At 41.9% G+C, this 23,465-nt stretch overlaps 1 protein-coding gene across 2 annotated transcripts in view; it reads right to left on the bottom strand.

Annotated features, from left to right (window-relative positions):
- Nucleotides 1-23,465, bottom strand: part of cntnap5a (contactin associated protein family member 5a) — a 69,170-nt gene that overhangs the window by 5,734 nt on the left and 39,971 nt on the right. For both annotated transcript variants that reach the window (XM_076998344.1, XM_076998345.1), the window contains exons 9-19: nt 22,255-22,398; nt 20,806-20,977; nt 16,412-16,518; nt 15,651-15,770; nt 14,898-15,098; nt 9,768-9,924; nt 9,274-9,401; nt 8,960-9,130; nt 7,323-7,541; nt 4,342-4,581; nt 1,435-1,659 (exon numbers count right to left, since the gene is read on the bottom strand). In XM_076998344.1, coding sequence (XP_076854459.1) covers nt 1,435-1,659; nt 4,342-4,581; nt 7,323-7,541; nt 8,960-9,130; nt 9,274-9,401; nt 9,768-9,924; nt 14,898-15,098; nt 15,651-15,770; nt 16,412-16,518; nt 20,806-20,977; nt 22,255-22,398 — 1,884 coding nt within the window. The remainder of the gene's footprint in view (nt 1-1,434; nt 1,660-4,341; nt 4,582-7,322; nt 7,542-8,959; nt 9,131-9,273; nt 9,402-9,767; nt 9,925-14,897; nt 15,099-15,650; nt 15,771-16,411; nt 16,519-20,805; nt 20,978-22,254; nt 22,399-23,465) is intronic.

Genomic DNA, 23,465 nt, shown 5'->3' with positions numbered 1-23,465 from the left:
GGGTTAAGGGCCTTGCTCAGGGGCACCTCAGTCATGGCCTGGGGATCGAACCTGCGACCCTCCGGTCACAAGACCAGTTCCCTAACCGCTAGGCCATGACTGCCCTCTTTATTGTCCTCATATGCTATCATCTATGTTATTTATTCCTCTTCTGTTTACAATTTCCAGCCCAAAACCATAGAATGTGGACAGTACTGGTAATTTAAGGCCGTGGTGATTGCAGTATACCCATCTCTGTTCTCATATACACATTGTTTCCCTTTTCATCTTTTTTCTGTTAACTACACTTATGTTCCCAAACTCTCACTCTGTTTAAAGAACGTACAACTATGTCCCCCAAACCTGGGCTACTGATTACAGCACATCTACTGATTTTAAAACATCCCTTTAATCTTCTCTTATTCATGTGCAGAAATCTAATGCAGCCTTTGTTGTGAAGCACAGAGCTGAGAAGCTCAGGGCTTCCTCACACCTCAAACCTCATACCTCATACGTCATACCCTATACCTCATACCTCATACCCTATACCTCATACCTCATACATCACACCTCAAACCTCAAACCTCATACCCTATACCTCATACCTCACACCTCATACCCTATACCTCAAACCTCACACCTCATATGTCATACCCTATACCTCATACCTCACACATCATACCTCAGACCTCATACCTCACACATCATACCTCACACATCATACCCTATACCTCATACCTCCTACCTCATACCTCACACCTCATACCTCACACCTCATACGTCATACCACATACCTCACACATCATACCTCATACCTTTGTAAAACCCTGAAAATCTACATGTGCAAAATTATCTTTATCAGTAATCAACACCATTGCACCATCTTCATATTTTGAATACAGCATGTTAGAGAGGAGAGACATCATGTTTGATGTCAGAAAAGAGTGTAAAACACAACCGTAAAATGCTACTTGCAATAAAGCAAATGGACACTCAGCCTTGCTTCATGTTTAGGCAAATGAGTAAATTTGAGCTTTAGAGAGGCACTTGAGTGCGACATAAATCGAGCTTGATGACTTCAGCTGTGCAGTTACATGCATCTACTGAGGAACTGTTGAAACAGCACGGCTGTTTGAGCTAACTGACACTTTTGAAGGACTAATGATTATGACGTAGTTTCAAGGATATGCCGTGTGGCATCAGTGTAATTAGTGAAAGAGAATATCAGTATGAAAATAATGAATATTTCATAGGCTGATCAATGTAAATGTATTGAGCAATTAATAATAATAATAATAATAATAATAATAATATTTGAAGTAGTTGCAGTAGTATTAGTATTGTATACACTTTGAGACAAAACCTTAGGCAAGTTATTGTATTTCGTATCTGTTAGACATCAGATGTTGTGAAGGATCTTGAAGTTCTTAGAGACAAAACCTGAGGTGCCTTTACCATTGTGAGCCAAGATGACAGCCAGATACTGGTGGGAGAAGGTGGTGGCTGTGAGGAGCATCGCAGGAGTCTGGGTGGTCAGGAAACTGAGAGCTATGTGCTCTCGGGCTTTGGGGTAGAGCGAGGATGCAGATGAGACCTGGGCCGTCCGGTTCTGCATGAAGGAGAAGGGCTCCTGGAAGGTGTAGGTGACCGACGAGCCCCTCTCAAAGGACACGGACACTTCTGGGTGATGAAGGACATGACGTTGGTTAGATTTGTTGTTGATGAACGAGTAAGGAAACACAAATTCAGCATCAGTAACGTCTCTATTGGACAATGTGACAGAGTTGTAGTGGCTAAGGTGCAGATATAATCTGAAGTTGAAAATTGAAGAATGGTAGTTAAATGTAAAAAAATTTAAAATAGTATTTAACTATTAAAAAAAAAGTTTAGAAATTAAAAATAGTTCAATAAATTGGCATCTCATTGAAAGGATAACTTAACAAACAAACAAAAACGTGCCTTTCACAGCATTACATGACGTGTGAATAGACCAGAAGTGCTAAATATATATTAAAACTATCTTGGCTGGCTTAGGTGAGCTTTTGATTATAAATGATATGTAAATCATTATAAAGGCAGCAGAGATTAGTGGTGGTTCAAATGAAGACAGCCCAAAGAAAGGCGAACTGTACCGCCTGGCTTTCATCTTTAGTCCTGTGATTACTTGTCAGAGATCTAAATCTGCATACAGATCTCTGCAACTTCACACAGGTGGACCTATTGTGGACACCTAGATTAATGCCCAACGCCCAACTTAAGTCCCGCCGTCAATTCTGTTGGTCAGGCCATACAAACATTATTGTTTTGTGTGAAGTTTTTTGCTATATATAAAAGTCTTATGTAAATTTGTAATACGTCATGACTATGTTTAAAGACTAAAGTGAGAACACTACACCCACATAAGCATGGAGGTATAAAGCAGGAGCCATCACCTCCAGACGTGTAACAAGGTTAGGATAAGTCAATATTGCTTTATTGCATTGCCAGGATGGAAGGGCTTTTATTGACTCGAAAGATGCTTTGTTTCGAATTTCAAACATCAACGCATTCAACATCCCACTCAGAGTGCATGTCTCAGAGACCTCCAGGACTTCTGAAGACCATTTCTGTAACATCACTGCCATCATTCTGTAGAAGAAAATGCTGATTTGATAACACGATTTACTTTTTGGTATAAATGGTTACAATGGCATTCATTATTACCCCAAAATGTTGAAAAAGATGCCATGTTGTTTCATCACATGTGGGACTTTAATCCAAAGGCAAATATCACCCAGGAGCAGTCGATAGTAAGTGCTGTATTTCAGTGTTTACAATCTTGTAAAAGAGAAGCTCTGAATATTTCATCAGATTATTTTTGTGATGTTCATTAAGAAGAAACCACTTGTGAATCCTCTTACTGACACTGAATACTATGTAATTAGGCAAGCCTGCATCTGCTGTGTACCAATAGGCCTCACACAAGCACTTCATCTTTAATCCTGCATGTGTGTATTTGTGTTCTCCTCCTCTTACCTTCCCCCTTTACCCATGACACATCTTCATTTAATCCACAACGTTTTTAAAGATACTTAAATGCCTTATATTTCTCAAAATGTGCATCCATGTCTGTATTTATGATTTTATTTAATGTCCTGTGACCCAGTGACCCAGGTCTATATAAACCATTATGAAAATAAACATTGGATTGACAACTTTATAACATAATCTGATCAATATTGAGAGAAATATGATTTATGTACAGCACAAATCATACCACTTTCTGCTCTTACAATGTGAGTTTATAGTAAACTTCATAAACAAACGTAGGTGAACATTTCATAAACCAAAGTAGTTCAAAATCATTTTGATGTTTCATAAACAAATGTAGTTCAAAATCATTTTATTTAGCCAAGAATAAGAACATATAAAAAGATAAAGAGCAGACAAAAGGATTAAATAATCATGGCAAAGGAATGCATCAGTGACATCACCTAGTTAGGAAGGCACGCACACACGCCCACGCACACGCACACACACACGCACACACACACGCACACACACACGCACACACACACGCACACAAACATGCATTGCATGCCCTCCTAGACCACATTCTCAGTCACCTACTTATTGATTGATTCCATCACCTGATTCTCTCATTCTGTTCAATCGTTACCTTCATCCACCTCTTATTTCCTCCACACTAGTTCATCCCCACTGGCACTTTTCTGCAGTTCTCTGCTGCTCGCCTGCTACAGCCTGAGAGATCTACACCTGTATCTTCCTCCAGAAAGATCTACATCTGGATCCTTCCTCCAGAAAGATCTACACCTGGATCCTTCCTCCAGAAAGATCTACACCTGGATCCTTCCTCCAGAAAGATCGTCCCCTAGAAAGACCTACATCTGGATCCTTCCTCCAGAAAGATCTACACATGGATCTTACCTCCAGAAAGATTTACACCTGGATCCTTCCTCCAGAAAGATTTACATCTGGATCCTTCCTCCAGAAAGATCTACACCTGAATCCTTCCACCAGAAAGATCTACACCTGGATCCTTCCTCCAGAAAGAACTACACCTGGATCCTTCACCCAAAAGGATCTACACCTGGATCTTCCCCCAGAAATCTGCTACTTTTGCTCACACTTTCTTCCTTTTCTAAATAAAAGACATGCCACAGCAATGCACTGTAATTGAAGGCTATACCGACCAGAAAAACACTATTTATAATGCATTATGCATGTTGTTATTAACATCTATGCACACTGAAGGAGGCTTATACCAAGCTCTGATCACGATGCATTATGCATAGTTTATAACTTTAGTAAATATTCTTGTAATGCATTATGGACACTGGAATCATAGGAAGACAACTGTACCTTCCTTGCAGGAGGGTCCTCCATAGGCGGAGTGGGTGCAGTCACAGGCGTAGCCACTGCTCTTCTCCACACACCTGCCCCGGTTGTGGCAGAAGCCGGCGGAGCTGCTGCAGTGGCCCGGGCAGCCGGGGCTCACGCCGGGGCTCATCTTGGCCCGCTCGTCCAGGTCCAGGGTGAGCCCGTTCACGCTGAGCGCACGCAGGCAGCCCAGGTAGCCCCTCTGTCTGGACGCCGTCCCTCCTGAAGACCAAAGAGAGGCTCCTGTACCAGTGCCGGCCACATACTGCCCAACCATCAAACGTCTGCAGTCCCAACACTGGAGAACGCTGCTGTTGTTCCTCCCCGTCTGGTTAAACACACTTTTTTTACACAGTCAGCAGGTAGTTCATGAGCAATCAAGACCCAGAACTGCGAAGCACTTTAAAATAAAAATATCACACCGTATTCTGCAGAAGCGCCTCCTAGTGGGCCCGCCGGCGGGCCCAGCTCCTTTAGGGCCTTATAAAACATATTAAACATTAATGAATCTCCGAATAAAAGCGATAAATTCAAAATTTCCTATCCCATCTACATGCCTACCGAGTTTTAGACGTCTACGTGCAGCCGATCGCGAGATATCCGGCTTTGAAGTTGGCGACAAAAGTGCACCTCGCGGGGGGGGGGGGGGGGGGGGTCTCCCAACATATCCGTTTAAAAAACATATTTATGATGTGAAATGTCTTAATGTTTTGTCACCTACAAATCGTAAAATCGTATACTAATAAGGCTTTAATTTAAGACCTTAACATCGTAGATCCGTTGTGGTTAAGTACCTTAAAAAGCTTGCTCACCTCACTGCAAAATTGTGCGTAATCCACTTCCTGGATGAGCCGCTCCGACAAATCTGCCCCCTACGCGTCACCGAAGCGTTTTGAAAGCTGATTTGTCCTCTAATTACAAAGCTGCAGCGGTTCTGCTTTGATTTGAGTGGTTTTTATTGGTCAGAAGGGGGGGAGTGACTTTGAGTGACAGGTTTTACAACCTCTCACCGGCGAGGTCCGAAGGGGAGGGAGGAGGTGGGCTCATCAATCAGCCTACTGAGACAATCTGGCGCCTTAGGAGTGATTGAAAGCTGTTCTAACCAATAGTTTACTTCCTTCTGAAGCTAACCAGCCCTCGTGTGCCATGATTGGTGGGTTATTTCTTTTATAAGAACCTTCGCAAAGCGCGCAGTGATTTCCAATGTGGGTCCGCTAGCATAGCAACATAAGCTAACCTTTGCTAACCTAAGCTAAGCTCCCCAGAACACACTATTCGGCGAAACTGACGCAGTCATGGATTATTTTGTTCGTTTTTATTTTGATTGTGGATACTTTTGAACATCACAGTAAATAAAAGGATTACTTTTGGTGGAATATATGAGCAATTTTCGGAATTTTCGCCAACCCGGAAGTGAGACCGTACACCCGCTACGACGCGACTCAGTGTACTCGTGAGTAAAAATTGATAATTTTTCATAAGCGATATTGTACAAATTATATATTCTAATACTAAACATTAGATTATAGACAGTATTGGAGCTTTTGAGTGCTGGAGTACTCTGTATCGTGTCGGATGCTACCGGAGTTGGCTACGGTAGCTTGGCATAGCCTGTCGGACTATATTGGACATAAATGTCATATCATATAACGTTCATAATTGGACATGGAATTTATTCATTGGAATTTTCTGGTCTTTCTGTAATATGTGCAACGTTGTTGTTTGAAATAGCTCATCGGTTTCGTGTATGGAATTTGTTAGCATGTTAGCTTGGTTGGCTAAGGGTGTGTACTGGGTGTGGCATACATTGGAATGTTGAACTTGACATTCCTTGGAACAAAGTGGAATAACTTTGCAATGCTTGCATGGATTTGCTCCATTTTTTCTGTGTTATTAGAAAAGACCATAGCGAAATATATTTCAAATTTATAGACTGAATGGAATGGAGCTATGTGAATATACATGCTTGTGATGCTCAAGGTCAAGTCTGCATTTCTGACATTCCTGGCATATTAGCATCTGTAATAGAGGTTCTAAAATAAAACAAACCAAGGAATATGGTATTGAAGTGAATCAATATGTTCCCTCAACTGTCTTCTTCAGTTTGAGTCATGAATGATAATTTTCCTATATGTACAACTTGAGATATCTAGTTTTATAGTGGACTATGTCGGGAATCTGAGGAATTTAAAAAATGGCCGCCAGATATGCCTACAGAGGCCCAGAATCAGGTCATCAATTATAGATTGGTTTTCCATTCATGAAATATTCATTTGGCATTTTATGTTCCTTTAAAAGCGTTGTTAATTGCAGATTATTTCTCCTGTTTGTAACGTTTCATTGCTGTTTCCAGAATACAATCATAAGTATCTCAAACTTTTTGTCCTGTGACAGAGATGTGCAAAATTTTGTCTAGTAACATTTCCTGCTCATGAGTTCATCTCATTAATGGGACCTAAATATTTTCAAAGCAGAACTTTGTCCTTGTGTTTATTTTTACACAGATTACTACTTTTTTATTTAAAAAAAAAATTCTTGAAATCAAATTTTAAAGGTGTTTTTAAAAAGTCCTTGAAGTAGTTTGATTTTAATTCAGCAGTTCTGTACCATTTTAAATGCATGAGTATGAAATATTTCACACATTAAAAACATTCAAATACTTTATAAATAATAAATCAAGCTTATTCATAATAATGAATTTATAATGATTCATAAATATTTTTACTACTGTACCTCTCACTCTCCAGATATGCTCTGAGTTTATAACACATAATGAATGATTTATGAATGTATTATAAATCAATTATAATTATAACCTGATTACTTATAATGCATGCAATGTCTAATTAGAATCTTACACGAACAATATAGCATCCAGCTATAAACTCCCAGGCAAGAACACTACAAAGTGTGCATGTGAGATGATGAAGACCCATCCCCTGTTCTCCAGGGTCCGAGCTCACCCACAAACAGCTGGCTGTTGAGCTGCAGGCGGAGGTGAGCGTCAGCCGGGGCGTGGAGGAAGCGGACCGGTAACTGCTCCACCTGTAGAGACGCCTCCTTCACGTTGCGCTCAGCCCGTACCCAGTGCCACTGCCTGTCGTTGAGGGGGACGGGGGATTTGACGGACAGGACGGCCGGCCCGTCGCCCGCGTCGAAGGAGAATGTCACGGTGGAGGGAGCTGGGGGAGGGGCATAAGAGCCATGAGTCCCGCCTCCATACGAGGGCTCCGGGGATTGGAGTGCAGCGGGAGTTAAAGATGATAATGTGGAATGGGACGAGACATGCTGGGGGGGGACATGCTGGGGGACATAATAGGCAGGGCATGCTGGCTGAGATATTGCACTGCGGGACATGCTGGGGTCACATGCTGACTGAGACATGCTGGGGTCACATGCAGGCTGGGACATGCAGGCTGGGACATGCAGGCTGGGACATGGTTGGTAAATCCCTTATATATGCTGACAAATATTGACGTGGCAGTGATTCTCGCTTTTGAGACAAAGATGTGCTACCAGACAGCTTCAGAAATCCAAACAGCAAACCCAGTTTCATATCGGCCTAATCTTGTTTTGTATTCCCTGCTCGAAGGTGTATTGACTTTTTAAATTCAAACCATGTCTGTGATTTTGCAGATCTGGACGTGTTATTCAGCATCGTGCTGGAAAGACTGTCAAGCTCAAAACACAGTTCTTCAAATTAGGGGTTTGCTGAAGTGCCTCAGTAGATTTGCAAGGCTGATAAAATAATCCTAGACTTTATCTCGCCACCACGCCAATCCATATCACACGCAAAAATAAATCAGGTTCCAGCTCCGACAACACACATTGGTCTTCCCCACTTTAGCTGTCTCAAGCAGCTCATCAGTCAGTTATCAAGGCATTAAGGCACTGAGTTATAGAAAACATTAAGCCCTGCAAAATATTGTGCTGTACACATGGTGAATGGCATTATACTTCATTAGGGTCATTTTTGCTCTGTCACAGTCTCCTGCACAAAATGAAATCAGGCACATTGAACATCTGGGACAGTTGTACTGGAAAATATTCAGATATACGGAACATATAAGACAGTTGTACTGGCATAGATCAGGTATAGTGTACACCTGGGACAATTGTACTGGAATAAATCAGGTATAGTGTACACCTGGGACAGTTGTACTGGAAAAGATCAGGTATAGAGTACACCTGGGACAGTTGTACTGGAATAAACCAGGTATAGTGTACACCTGGGACAGTTGTACTGGAAAAGATCAGGTATAGAGTACACCTGGGACAGTTGTACTGGAATAAACCAGGTATAGAATACACCTGGGACAGTTGTACTGGTAGAAATCAGGTATAGAGTACACCTGGGAAAGTTGTACTGGAATAGATCAGGTGTAGTGTACACCTGGGACAGTTATACTGGAATAAATCAGGTATAGAGTACACCTGGGATAGTTGTACTGGACACTGGGACAGAGTGAAGACAGGCACTGGGGGACAGCAAGGACAGGGCTGGTAATGTCTCGTGAAGTTCCCTTATTGGGTGTAGTGTGCATTATTGATGAACATGCGATGGGCAGGTTGCAGAGCTAGGCTGAGGAGATACACTCACAGCTCAGCTCCACTCTGATGAAGTCACGGAGACCCAGATTTTCGAGGAAGACCCCTGAGGGGGCTCCCGTTTTGAAGTAGAAGGAGATGTCAAACGAGAACTCGATGTGGAAGGCTGGAAAATGCAAGTACGACGTCTCCTCGTAGAACGACGCCGCGTTCCACAGAGACTCTGAGGGGAAAGAGAAGAGAGTGATTTCTCACAGGACTCCTCGTACCGGATACATTTGAGTCACAGCTGGATTTTAATTAGGCGCAGGAGATTATACGTCCTATCATCAAGTTTAGCAAAGTAGAAAAGAAAATATCACCTACTGTCACCAGAGCACTCCAGTGGTCCAATGCTATAAATGGCCTCAGAACCCAGCCTGTTTGTGTCCCCTATTGCTATGCCACTCACAGGCAGGTCTGCCTTATACGACAGGATCCCGGTATCGTTTTCCCTGAGAGCAATAAGAAAAAACAAAAAAAATAAATAACTAAATTGGGTCTTACTTCAGCAGTAATCCACCTCTGTCACTGATTACTGTATTGAATATGAAGATAGATGTAAGCTGTATAGTACTAAGTGGATAAAATGGATGAACAAATTGTTAAACAGATAAATTACGGAGCAGATCGAATGCAGCCCTGTTTATAGTTGCTGGAGATTTAGAGCTTTAAAGGGGAGAGAAACATGGAACAGGGTACAGGACAGGAGGGACAGACCACAACCAAACACTAAACAGTGATGTGTGGACCCTCGCTGCACTGAGTGTGTGTGTGTGTGTGCGTGCGCAGACACACCCAGCTGCCTGTCGCTACTGTACCATGAGTCTCTGTCTGCATCACAGTTGCAGAAGAAGTTCATGTCCACGCAGGTCTCCTCCAGGCTGCAGGAGCACTGCTGGACTCCAGGCAGGAAGCCACCCCAGTACGTCCGCCGCTCACCAGTACGGTCCAGCCACCAGGACAAGGGCACGCCATCTGTAGCATCACACACACACACACACACACACACACACACACACACACACACACACACACACACACACACCAAACAAGCTTTAGGTGAAATATGATCTGGATCAAAAGCTTATGCTTCAACAAACCCCTCAGAGAACCATGAGAAAGGCAAATATATGTTTAATTTGTAGGATTTTGTTCCCTTATTTTCACAAATCGGTCTCACTTGTGATTTTTCTACCAGAAAGAACAAACTGAGAGTCTTTTCGCTTTCACAAGCTTAATCTGAACGTAACGGAAATGGTTTCATGTGTAATTTCAGAGGGTTTTCTGATGTGAGAGGAGGAATGAGAACATAAGATCCATGGTGGGTAAAAACGTTCTGGTGTATAAACCCATTTGACTGTGGGTCTACACCATCACAAACTTTTATGTTCCTTAAGAACAATGAACTAAGGTTACACACTTTCAGTTCAGCAGTCCTGTGTCTCATTCTGAAGGACATGTAGCAGACATGATGTAGGACATCACAAACATCACGACGTGTCTCTGTACTGTAATACACATCCAGTATTATACATCCACACCAGTGGAGTCAGTTAATATGGAGAGAGAAATGTGACAAAATGATACTGCGCATGGTCTCTGGAGCAGCAACGCTGTCTGCAGTTCAGGATCTCAGTATGTAAGAATGTTCTTGATTGATGGAGCACACAGTATAATAAGAGATAAAATGAACTGTTAGCATGTGATTCTCTGCTCTAAGGCTAATCTATAAATATGGCCAGCTGTGTGTCTGCCAGATGAATCTGAATGAATCTTTGCCCCTTTATAATAGTTCTGCTTAACCAAGTGTTTTCTGATCACCTCTGTCTGGGAAGATTACACATACTTAGCTTTTAAAATTAGGTCACTGTGTACTAAAGGAAAAATGGATCAAAATGAATTCAGTGTGGTCATGGGGACAGGGTCTTTTCTACATTACTCTCTGTGTAGAATTATTAAAATATTCTTCCAGTTCTTGCCCAAAAGTCTTGCCCTCCTCTCTCCTCCTCTCCTCTCCTCCTCTCTCCTCTCCTCTACTCTCCATGATTTCTGAGAAGACATTGACAAATTTAAAATGATTTAATTATACATTTAAGATGATCCAGGCCATACTAGACTTACTGAATGATTGTTTTACCATTACGGAGATAAACTACAGCAGTGCTTTTTAACTACTAAGACATCGTATTTATTTTCTATTCCCTAAAAATCTACAGCACATGAATGGATGCAATCTTTGCCATTCAGTTACTTCATGGTAGAACATTATTACTTGTAATGTAATAAAAAAAAATACCTAATGAAAGCATTTGGTAGATAACGAACAGATTTATGCATTTCTATGTCTCTCTGGTTTTCACCCAGTGTAATAAGTTTTAATATGATAAGCTCTGAATGCGTGATAGAGTGAAGTGTGCACTCTTCAGATGCACTGAGACTTTAGAAACAGTGATTGATATTGATAATGACTGGGATCATTTAAAACTGCAAATCCAAATGTTTGTAATAAAGTGCTGTAATCATAGCGCACTCCAATAAATCACTGGCCTGGGCTCCATTAATGTCAAGTGAAATTTTATCAGGGTTGTAATTATTGGGCGTCTGGGACAACTGCCAGATTAAAAATCAAAGAAGGATGTGGGCCATGAATAATCTCTAATTATCCTCCTAACTGTTGAGGTCTATGTTGTTGGTCTATTGTTTCTGACAAAGGCAAAAACTCACATCTTACCAGGCTTGATCTGTTTGTTTACTGTTACTGATGGAATTTAAGTCAAATACAGTCAAATATTGATCTATATTTAAAATATGATTGAAAGTACACTCCTTCATGAATGGAGATTGGTAATAATCTCAGAATCTGAAAACGTAAATGTAGTTGAGAAGAGCATCTGAGGTGCTCTGAAGGTCAGACTTTAGTTTGCAGCTCTGTTAGAGGTGTGATACATACGCAGTGTTGATGAACACAAACGGGAGTTAAAAATGTTTGTCCACTATGAAAGGAAACACTGTAACTACCACCACACCAACAACACCACCATACTACCACCACCATCACCACCACCACCACTACTAACACACCACCATCACCACCACCAACACCACCACTACTAACACATCACCACCACCACCACCACCATCACTACCAACACACCACCACCACCACTACCACCACCACCACACTACCACCACCACCACCACCATATTACCACCACCAACACACCACCACCACCACTACCACCAACACCACCACACACCACCATCACCACCATACTACCACCACCATCACCACCCCCACCACTACTAACACACCACCATACTACCACCACCAACACCAACCCCACCACTACTAACCACCACCATCTCCACCACCACCACTACCACCACCACCACTACCACCACCACCACTACCACTACCACTACCACCACCACCACCACCTCCACCACCACTACCAACACACCACCACCACTACCAACACACCACCACCACCATCACTAATAATAAACACAATGATAATAATAATTAAAATACTAATAGAGTAACTGACCTAATTATTTCATAAATTACAGCATAAAATGTATATTACATCATCACAAACACACACAGACATTTATGCACAATTGCATGCACACACACAATGTGACACGTGCATGCATGCATGCATGTGTTTGTGTGTGTGAGGGTGTGTGTGTGTGTGTGTGTGTGTGTGTGTGTTTATGTGTGTGAGGGTGTGGCTCTTTCAAACTATTCTTGCTTCAAGTAACTCATTCAGCTTATTAGACGTATGATTCCTCATTACACACATGGCTGCATAAGGCAGGAAATATACCACAAATGAGTTATGGGTCCATCCTCATAAAGCGAGTTATGTAACACAAGACCAGAATGTGATCTTGGTTATGTGAAGAACAGCATGCGGAGTAAATAACTCTGAAGATCTGAAGATAGACGATGGAAAAAGCTTCTATATCTGCCAGTACAAGACACAGTGAACCCCATCATTACTAAGACAAGACATGAGAGAGAGAGAGAGAGAGAGAGAGAGAGAGAGAGATGGAGTGATAGAGACAGTCAGACAGTAGAAGAATGGAGTAATTTTGTGTGTGTGTGTGTGTGTGTGTGTGTGTGTGTGTGTGTGTGTGTGTGTGTGTGATATGTAGAGAGGTGGTTATGTGGCATTTCATAAAAACAATGAAACTAATTATGTTTTCTCCCCGATGCCCAATGAACCGGAAGAAGAAGAAGTCTGACCTTCCCTTTAATGTTGGAGAAATAAAAATCTTGTTTATTGTCTGCAGTGACATGATATCTGTCCTGGAGGAATGGGGCTTCATCCAGGGTTATAAATTAGGAAGGCACGTGTGCTTCTGACCTACAGATGTTTCTGCAGCTGCGGATGGAGTCCATGCACACGTTGTACAAAGGATGATGCAGAGTTACCACTAAACACATCTAGAGCTCAGGAAACAATAAACCACTGCAAGATTCTTTATTTTTATTTTACTATTCATAGATACGTGTCTCAGTAAACCATAAACCACTGACAACATTTCTCCCACATTCCATGTAAAAATATAATCATTCAGAGCATTTTTTATGCAGTAAATGACAAAATATGATGTTTTCAGAACTTGGAAAATGCAAAGAGAAGATGTTCATAGTCATTTTTAAACAACACAATACTGATACTGATACTGATACTAATACTAATACTGATTCAGAAATCAGTACATTATAGTGGAATAACATTCACCAGCATTATTCTATTTTGCATAATAATGGCCTCCCTACCACTAATTACCACTAATTACCATTTATCTCTAAGTGTATCGGCATGTTACGCTGGGGTATTTATTCCACTAAAAAAAGATCTCCCAAAGGACAGACAGGAGGCCACACCTCTAACACCAACTAATTGGGATCTTTATGATTTAGCTGACAACCTGGGGGTCAGTTTCTCCAAAGCATGATGGCACAAAAGATCCTTGTAAAATGCTTGAGCGAGTATAATTTTAAACACTTCTTTTAATAGTTTGAACTATCTCTTCACCATGATACTTCTGGAAAGTTGGGCTATGAAGGTGATTTACTGTTTGGCATGAGCTAAAGGGCACGTCCTTGGTGACTAACATTAAAACAGCCTTACACTAGACTGAAGAATCAAGACATCTTGGTTGAACAATCAAGCCAGATTAGCAAGCGCCATGCTAATGGTTTCATTAGCAAACGTATGATTAAAGCGCTACTGCTACAAGTGATATGTTTGCTATTTTTTGACCCATTCCCTCTTTTAAAAAGCGTTTTCCATCATTTGTAGTTGATCCTTTATAATTTTTGCTGACAGCTTTAGTTTTGAAAAACCCACTGCTACATATCTCCTTATTGGAATTAAAACTCTCACCAAGTGAGTTTGTACACCTTCAATAACCTAAATAATCTCTTTTTGAAAAGCAGAAAACCTGGTGTAGAGTAAGACGTCGCTTTAGAAAACACAATCCTAGACTAAACTTTCTCTTATATTTTATCTGTGGTGTGTACTGGTGAAGCGTAATCAAGACTGGTATTAAGGCCCAGTGTTAATCACAAATTGCCCTGAATAAACATAAACATGAAGGCACTTATGATTATACTGTGAGAAGAATTGAGCTATTACTCCACTGGAAAGTGTTGGCCTCAGTGAGAAGGAGCAGGGGGGTGATAACGTTCTCAGTGCTGAAGATAGTGGCAAACTTAATATATGCATGATTATAAAAAGAAATGAGGAACCAGCAGTTGGGTATGTGCTGAAAACATTGTTAGACCAAGAATGAGCTCACCTTTAAGTCCACACCAAGGACTCTGCCAGGAACCCACTCCAGGGCTCTCCCCAAGACAACCCACCACCCAGCCTACAATCCAGCCCACGACCCAGCCAGGCACTTATCCCAGAACCCAGAGCTGCACTCACCCCACGTGTTGAACAGTCGGGACCTCCTGCAACGGTACGTGAGCTTCTGCTGGCAGTACTGTGACACGGACACCAAGACTCCCAGCTGCTCGGGTGAGGCACCGTAGTCCACGTGTGAACTGTAGATTCTCTCTGGGGTCGATCCTCGAACCCGGACCTGCCCAGTGCTGTTGTGGCCAATCACAGTCCATACTTTATTCTCTGGAACACAGTGCACAATAAAGGGCAAATACATCAAAGCCAAGGTCATTGTTTCTTACCACACATGCATAGTTTCCCTAAGACTGACATACATGAAGCAACAGCCAATCAAAGCCAAAGGACAATAGATGCACTACATAGAAAACACCAGTTAAAACTGTTCACGCTGTATAACAAACGCTTCCTTAAGAAGATTGCAGTTAACTAGACAGTAGACATCTGGAAATGGGGTGACCGGATTACTATTTTGCTTGTGCTTATTGTCCATATATGGTTACTAAAGTTATGAATATTGATTAATAAGGCATAATAATGAAAGATGATGTTTCCCTGGATGAACAGTACATGCTGCTCCGAGACAGGGCATGTATCTCTCTGGCATAAAGCTTCTCAACCTCACACACAATTTCTCAATAACAATTACACAATTACAATTACACAATTGCTTGAGAGATTACATTACAATGTACTGAGAACTGATGTTTTAAAACAAGGTTTAGCTTGTTTTTTTTCCCACAAGTTTCACTGTGAGTAGAAAAGGAAACAGCTTACCTGTCATATTGCAGTATACTTGAATGGGACCCAGAGGGCCACTTCCATCAGGATCAATGGAGAAATAGCCGGAAGTGCATCCTACAAGCCTGTAGGACTCACACGAAGCTTCGTAGATGGCTGGAGTAAAGTGGTAACAAGGCAGAAAGGGCAAAGGGAGTAGAACACGCAGGCTGTAAGGATTCAGTGACGCACTGAGATACGTCTACGCGTTAAGGACAAAGGTCATTTGAAATCTTATGTATATGTTGGGAACAGGCAGGAGAAAAGGTCAGTGCTGTCTGTGTAAGCCTGTGGTGTTTCATGTCCAGTCTTTGAGGCAATACCTCCAGAAATGTGTGTGTGCAAGACATTATCTCTACACTGAGGAGCTCAGCAATGGTGCATTTCAGCAATCAAACATGGATGACCTTGCAAATGCCTTTTGTTTTTTTACATTATTATGTTTCATGTGTCTGGTTGGAGAATTTCGTCTAATACCTGCGTGGCTCAAATAACCCACGGCCATGATAACCTGCACAAATGGGAATAATAATAGACAAATCATAGGCAAATGCTTTGAGGTCGATATTGGGGAACTTTTGCCACAGAGTCCTGTAATCTAAGCCAAATTGATATAACTGTGCACCACAAAATCGGTTCTGTGTAGGTTTGTGTTATTGGGTCATTAAAAATACAATTGTTTACATGGTCACCAGAATCTTCCAGACAAAAACAGTTCAACAAATTGACCATTGTACAGATCCTCCATGTGCACCTACAGTTGTGGCAGGTAGCGCCGCTGTATCCGGTCCCAGCACAGTCACAGGAGAACGTGGACCAGGTCTGAGAGCATCGACCACCATTTTCACAGAAATTGGGGAGACACCTAAACGCATTAAAAAATAGCGAGAATGGGAGAAATGCATCAGACACGGATAACGCGGAAAATAAACCATTAAACAAAATATAGACCTTTAATGAAATGAGGGTGGCTTATCATGCAGACCACATTAAATATAATTCGTTCAGTATTTACCTTTGAAAGCCAATCTCTGTTTCAATAAAACACTGCAGTGAAGAAAACACTCTCTATTTGCACAAGTCTTGTCTCAATTCAAAAAAACCAATTTAGTGGGACTGAGAGTTGATGGGGGGGGGGGGGGGGGTTCTATTAACCCACCTTCCACACAAACGTGTTTGCATCACAACTGGCCTTGATCTGAAACACTGAGACAGAAAGTGGTGAACCATCTGCTAAATCAAATGAAGCTGAAAAAGACTATTTGACTTGCTGGCACTGTGCATTGTGGATATTTTAAAATGAAGGACAGCCAATCCTCCAAACCTGTGTTGCTACTGTAAATTCATATATAGATAGATATAGAACATGTCCTAGTATGTGACTTAAAACTTCCACAACAAAGCTACAGGCAAAATGTGACAAACTCATACAATGAAATACAAAAAAAACAAAAAAACAATAGATTTTATTTAGAGAACAGTACATTACTAGGAGCAACACTCTTTCTGTATAAAATTATTATTCATTTTAAATAGCTTTGCAGTAATTTCTGCTTTTTTTCCCTAGTGAAATAAAAAAAAAAAACGTTGAATAGCCTTGAGAAGGTGCAGTGCCTGCCAATAAACCTCACACACACACACTCAACAAAGCAAACGCCTCGTGTTCAGATGTATGGGCTTCCTCCAGACATTTTGATTAATAGCACACTCATCTCAGACAGCTTAAATTTCACAATTACCAGCCTTTTAGGCCTGCATATATTATTTCACAAAGCCTGCTTCCTGCTGTCCGCTCCCATGAGGCCTTTCGGAGGCTCTTCGCACAACGCTGTGCGTTCCTAAAGCCATTAGCCTCTACAGAGGGAGTCAACCGTGTTCTGGATAATGTTTCAGGTGATGGTTTAATTACTGCTGTGCTATTTCTACTCAGGCTCAGGAAAAGGACTTTGGTGGACCATAAAATTATGGTGGCCAGTGTGCAGAACACTTCACCAGCAATAAAGCAGTGAGTGAAGCTTTAGGGAGCTGGGGTGGCTAGTGGAGCTGAATGTTTGAACACATAGTTGATGGACTGTTATTTGGCAGGGAGAATGCTTCAGGAATGCGACGGCGAAAATGTACACATTTCAGGACCAGTAACGAAGATAGATACAGTGACTGATCTCCCTTTACACATCAGGATTGTTGTTTCGTTTTCCTCTTATTTATGTAAGCTTCATGACGAGGCTTTAGACAGCTTTTTAAGGGTGGAGACAGAGCGTTGGATAAGGCAAACACATATGAGGATAAACCCTCTTCTCTATAACCATGGGAGGCAGAACTGAAAACACAAGAACCATGTAGGTTGACGGGCATGCCTCAAGCAAGGAGTTATATCTATGTGAGTGAGAAGTATTCCCTCCCTCCCTTTCTCCCTCCCTCCCTCCCTCTCTCCCTCCCTCTCTCCCTCCCTCCCTCTCTCCCTCCCTCTCTCCCTCTCTCCCTCTCTCCCTCCTTCCCTCCCTCCCTCTCTCCCTCCCTCCCTCCCTCCCTCCCTCTCTTTCAGGGGTTTTTTTGTGTGACATAATGGCTATGTTATGATGAGGTTTCATTGAACCAACCGTTGGTGTGAGACACGTGTGGATGTCTCTTTTTGACATGAAACACCACCACTCTTTCCCTCTGGGTACACAGTGCAATAGAAACCTCTTTTTTTATTTTAAAGAGACATGAGTATTTTAGCAGTATTTAAAAATCACATAGTAAAGGGACAGTTCAGTCAAAAGTGTAGATGTTTTTTATAATGGATGGAAGCCTGTGGCTACCAATAAGAATGATCTAATTTGCATAATGCTGTTTGCTGTTCGTTTGCACTCTTTGGTAGAACGGTGTCTCTTCTGAGTCTCATTCCTTGTGTGTTGACTTTCATGTGTGGACATGAAAAAGCGGAACAGGACATCTGTTTCCCAGCAACCCTATGGGCTTTAACCTGGACCTGTCCAACGGAATTCCTCTCCAACACAAAGAGGACACGTCAAAGTCGAAATAAAAGTGCACTGCTCTGCACCACAGACCACGCTAAGATTGTAAGCGCCCCTTTCAATAAAACAACCAATCAAACGACAAACCACAGCCTCTCATTCTGACTGTTAGAACCTCCCGTGCCACTCCAACACCTAATACATATCAGTGTCACAACACTTGTTGACAGTGTCTAAAACCCAAAGGACTGAGAGGGGGGGATTGTGGTGCGATCTCGCCATTTTTGGCAGCTAGTCTTAGGCTGCGCACTAATGGAAGGGCGGAGAGGAAGACGAGCGATTGCTGTCTAACAGACTCTGGCACTTTTGCCCCCGGCAGACTCTGAAGGTACCACAGAGCACACGAAGGCCATCACCCGCTGACTGCCCCGCCGACTGTGACAGCTGCTCATGAATGATTTAGAGGCACTGTCGACGGCTGGGCCTCATCATGTTCACACCAGTTCACTATTTAAAAAAAAACACTTTCCACAGACAAGCTGGCAGGAGACAGCCCCGCCCTGAAATATCAGCATATCGGCAATGGAAGCTCTCCCTGGGTAACATGGTAATCGGATTTTGCTGCAGGGAGATTTGGATGTCAAAGGAGTTTTGTGAAGGACAGTGGTGTGGGTACGACGTTAACAGAGTCAATGTAATCGGAGGTATTTTAGGAATGAGCATACAGGATGCGATGTTTTTACTCATGTTTTAAGATAAAATATATTCATTGTGGAACTAAAGCTAAACATATACCTGCTAATAACATGCAGAATATTCCGTCTTGACTGTGCATATAAAGTGTGTCTGAACTATTGCTGGGCTGTGGCCACTAAACCCTTTTACAATGTGTATGTTATTATTCTGCTGATGCTAATGTAAGCTGAGTGCAGTATATTTGAGATTCTACATTCATTGGTACAATTATCAATTATTCATCTATTATTTCCATCATTCTAATGTCTATTTTATCTGAAACAACACTCAAGCTTAAACTAATCTCAACAATATTTTTGTTTTATGCTGAAACACTTTCATGGTTAATAAATCAAGAATAAATCAAGAAGTTGGGGCTGCAAATTTGCTTGTATGAGACTGTAGTTGGAGAAATAGGATTAAGTTACATTGCAGGGGTGACTGTGGTAAACATCAGTTGTCTTGTACGACTCTGTAGTTGGGTCTGTAGGAATAGGTTTCGTTGCAGGGGTGACTGTGGTCAACATCACTTCTCTTGTAGTAGATTACTGTTGGGGGGTAGGGGGTGTGGTAGCTTACATTTCAGGGATGACTGAAATCAACATCACAAGTCGGTGATTTGCTGCAAACCACCACAATTCTTCCTGACACTTTCCTTACACTACACTGCATGTCATATATTCCCGTAAAGAAAGCTAATGAGAAGTCAAGAAAACAATGCACCTTCCTGCTTGCTTTTCTGTCTCCTTGTCCAGGACCCCTGTGGTCCACAGTCGCATAGTCGATCGGGACCCCTCCGATTACAGGAGCACTAATGAGATACACCAGAGGGTGTAGCATGGAGCTCGTTAGCAGGGCCGCTAGCCTGAGTGGCATTACTAAATGAACACCTTCCTGTTTCTAATAAGGGCTGTGATAGTTGGAGCTGCTCTACTGGCTGGACGCCTGAGCAGCAAACAAAGCCCTGACAGGTGTGAGGATGTGAGGACGGAGCTCCTGCACTGAGCCACCGCGCTAGCAGGACACAATTGTATTTTTGTCACTGGCACAAACATGGATAACCGATGTTAAACCATGAAGTGCTTTCCAGTTTTCCAACAAGACGGAATACTCGCTACCAAACGGAGCTTATATGCTTACAGTAAAATACCAAATAAAATGTAATTAGTACTAAGCATATGAGTTATTCTAACTGGTCATACTAATGAATCACGCCGTTTGATTCACGCCAGCTTTCATGTATTGTTAGCTGATTTTGATGAAGTCTGTCTTTGTCAGGACTTTGATTCATAAGAAAAGCTTCAAGCCACTGCTTGAGCCAGAGCTTTCGCATCAGTTTTGATGACTCAGATTACTGAGCAAGCAAATGTAGTATCAATGCTAAGATTCATTTTAACAACATCAAAGAAAAGCTAAAACTTCTGAAATCCTTTCAGAAGCAAAATACAATTTTATACCTGTCCTGAATGCCACAGATGTCAAACTGTAGTTGATTCCAGCTTCCCATGATGCCTTGCTGGATAAGCATTAGGTCCATAGGTTGGTTATTGATGAGGATGAGGCGTACACATCCCTGGAAGGCCATGGTGGGATTCACACAGCTGGAGCCGTTATGAGACGATGGACAACCTGAAACAGTGTACAAAAAGAAGTCCTCAGTGGCAGAGTCGTAATTCAGTCAAACAGCCCACTTCACATTATGGCAGTGGTGACATTAAAGCATTTTGGTGTAACATAAAAGTCTAATTGGCTAATTTTCTGTTCCTGTTTCATGATTATGTTCCTCCTAGCTACAGGCAACGAGGAGGTCCTGCTTGGTCGCCAGCTGATAAAGAGGATGACGTTTAGTACTCGGAGATGATTTACACTTTTAATGACCATCCATTACTAAAAGATACTTGGAGCAAATGTGATTTTTTGTAATGTGGATTATTTATAGGGAATTCTCTAATGTGACAAAACTACCCCTATTTTATAAGCGAACTACCCGAATTTGGATCTGCTGTGGATTTGTTGATGGATTAACAAGATGCTGTTGAATGACATCTAAACATGTTCTTATAAGCTCAAGTCATACATACTGAATGGTATTTATTAGAGCTAGAATATGCAAATGCTGACAGACTCACAGTTTCCTACTCTTTGGGTTCTAAGAAAAGCAGATTATGAAGACATGTTGTGGCTCAGTGTGAAGAATGCCATCATTACAAGCTCAAAGTAACACAACAGCCTTTTCTCCTCACAAATGCAGCTCCTGCTCTCTTGGCAAAGATTTTGCTACTGTGGTTAGACCCCTGCATTCCAAAACCATAACACAAGAATTAGCCTACAGAAACCAGCAATACGGTATGAAGGTATCACGAATAAAAATTAGAATATTGTTTCAACTGCATGCAAAGCATTCTGGAAAAAAGGCGAGCCTGCCAGCTTGTTTGATTAACACTTTAAACATTATACACAAAAAGCACGCAGATACAAGTAGCTGAAGGTGCATGCCGTCATATGGTGGAAGGCCTTCTCTGTGTATTTCTGCTGCACTTTCTATATAAACAAAAACTATAATCTTTAACGCCAGTGATATTTGTGTCATCGCCCTCCAGTCCTTTTGCTTAAGTGATCAGGCTATGATCCACCTGTGCTCCACCTACGCCAGGTGCTTGGTTGCCCCCCATGGAGTCCCCCCATGGCAACGGGCCAGTATACTGGTTACTGCTGTATACTGAGGTCTTCAATTATGCTGGTAAAAGGGTCCAATCCAGGACTACGAGATCAGATCGACAATTTACTTCATATTTCACTACATTTTAAATGTACATAAATCTTGTAATTCATATATATATATAAACTATAAATATGTCTACTTATTTCCAGAGAATTTTTGCTATAACTGTGACAGCCTTTCATACCACCAAAGTAGTAATTGTGCCTCGGTTCCAGGGAGTGCTCCAGCTGTATAGCCGAGGCTGGTTCGTTGTCCAGGGTCAGAGTCATCTGCTGTCCTCTACCACTGAGACTCACCATGTGCCACAGACCATCATTCACCCTCTGACCTGCCAAGCGAGTGGACCAGAAAGAGAACATAGGAGTTAAAAGCCATAATGATGGACACTGAGTCACTGCCTCTCCAGAAATTAACTGATAACATATTTTGCAGTGACACACAATCTTTAACTTGTAAGCAATTCGGCAACAAATGTGTATTCCTGTATCATTCAACAATAACTCAATAACAAGTAAATGATCTATGACTATTCAATAACTGAATGATCCATCCATCCATCTGCCCAGTTAATTTGTCTAATATTGTTAGCAAAGACAATCGATTCCTCGCAAGTTTAGGAACTAAAAATATCAAATTGTGAATATAAAGCATAAGTGAACCAAACATAACATAAAGCACATCAGAATCAAAGAGAAGCCAATACAAACAGTGTTAGCCATGATGTGCTGTGGCACCGAAGTGGCACCAACCTGACGGCAAATTCTGCCTGCAAAAAAATAAAGAATTCAATGTGGTTTGATTTAATTAATTCTGGCCATTACACATGAAGGGCACACAAGCTGTGTGTGGCCGCTGTGTGCCTACAGTCCCCTCTGTGCCAGCCATCTGCTTGCCGTTCGAGCTTGATCTAATGTTTGAGCCTCGGTGCGGCTGGGTTCACTGCTCTGGTCTGTCTCCCATTGACCATAATTACTGGGCTCTGCATTTCGGTCAAAATACACATGATTTTGGTGAAGAAAAAAAAAAACAGCACAGGGCCACAGGTATGATGGAAATAGAATAATCCCGGACGAGCCCCCAAAAGGTAACGCCTGGAGTACGGCGAGTACGGCTTTCTTTTTCCTCTCCTGCTGCTGACTGTGGAGTGCCACATCAGGCCCACCTCTGGGGTGAAATATGCATCTGTCGGTCTCTGTGCCTGTGCAACTGGCTAACCCTAGTTGAGTGGGTTGCAACCACCACATATTCCTCTGATTTATCTTCAGAAGAAGCTGACCAAAACAACCTTGGTTCATAGCCTTGTGTACTGAAAGATAGCTTTAGGTCACACAGTCTTGGTCTTTTGCATAGAACTAAACATTAAACACAGATGGAATCTGCACTGTTGCAGGAAAG

The sequence above is a fragment of the Brachyhypopomus gauderio genome, chromosome 3, assembly GCF_052324685.1.
Source record: "Brachyhypopomus gauderio isolate BG-103 chromosome 3, BGAUD_0.2, whole genome shotgun sequence".
In the NCBI taxonomy this organism is placed as follows: domain Eukaryota; kingdom Metazoa; phylum Chordata; class Actinopteri; order Gymnotiformes; family Hypopomidae; genus Brachyhypopomus; species Brachyhypopomus gauderio.
This window is presented reverse-complemented; position numbering and strand designations above follow the sequence as displayed.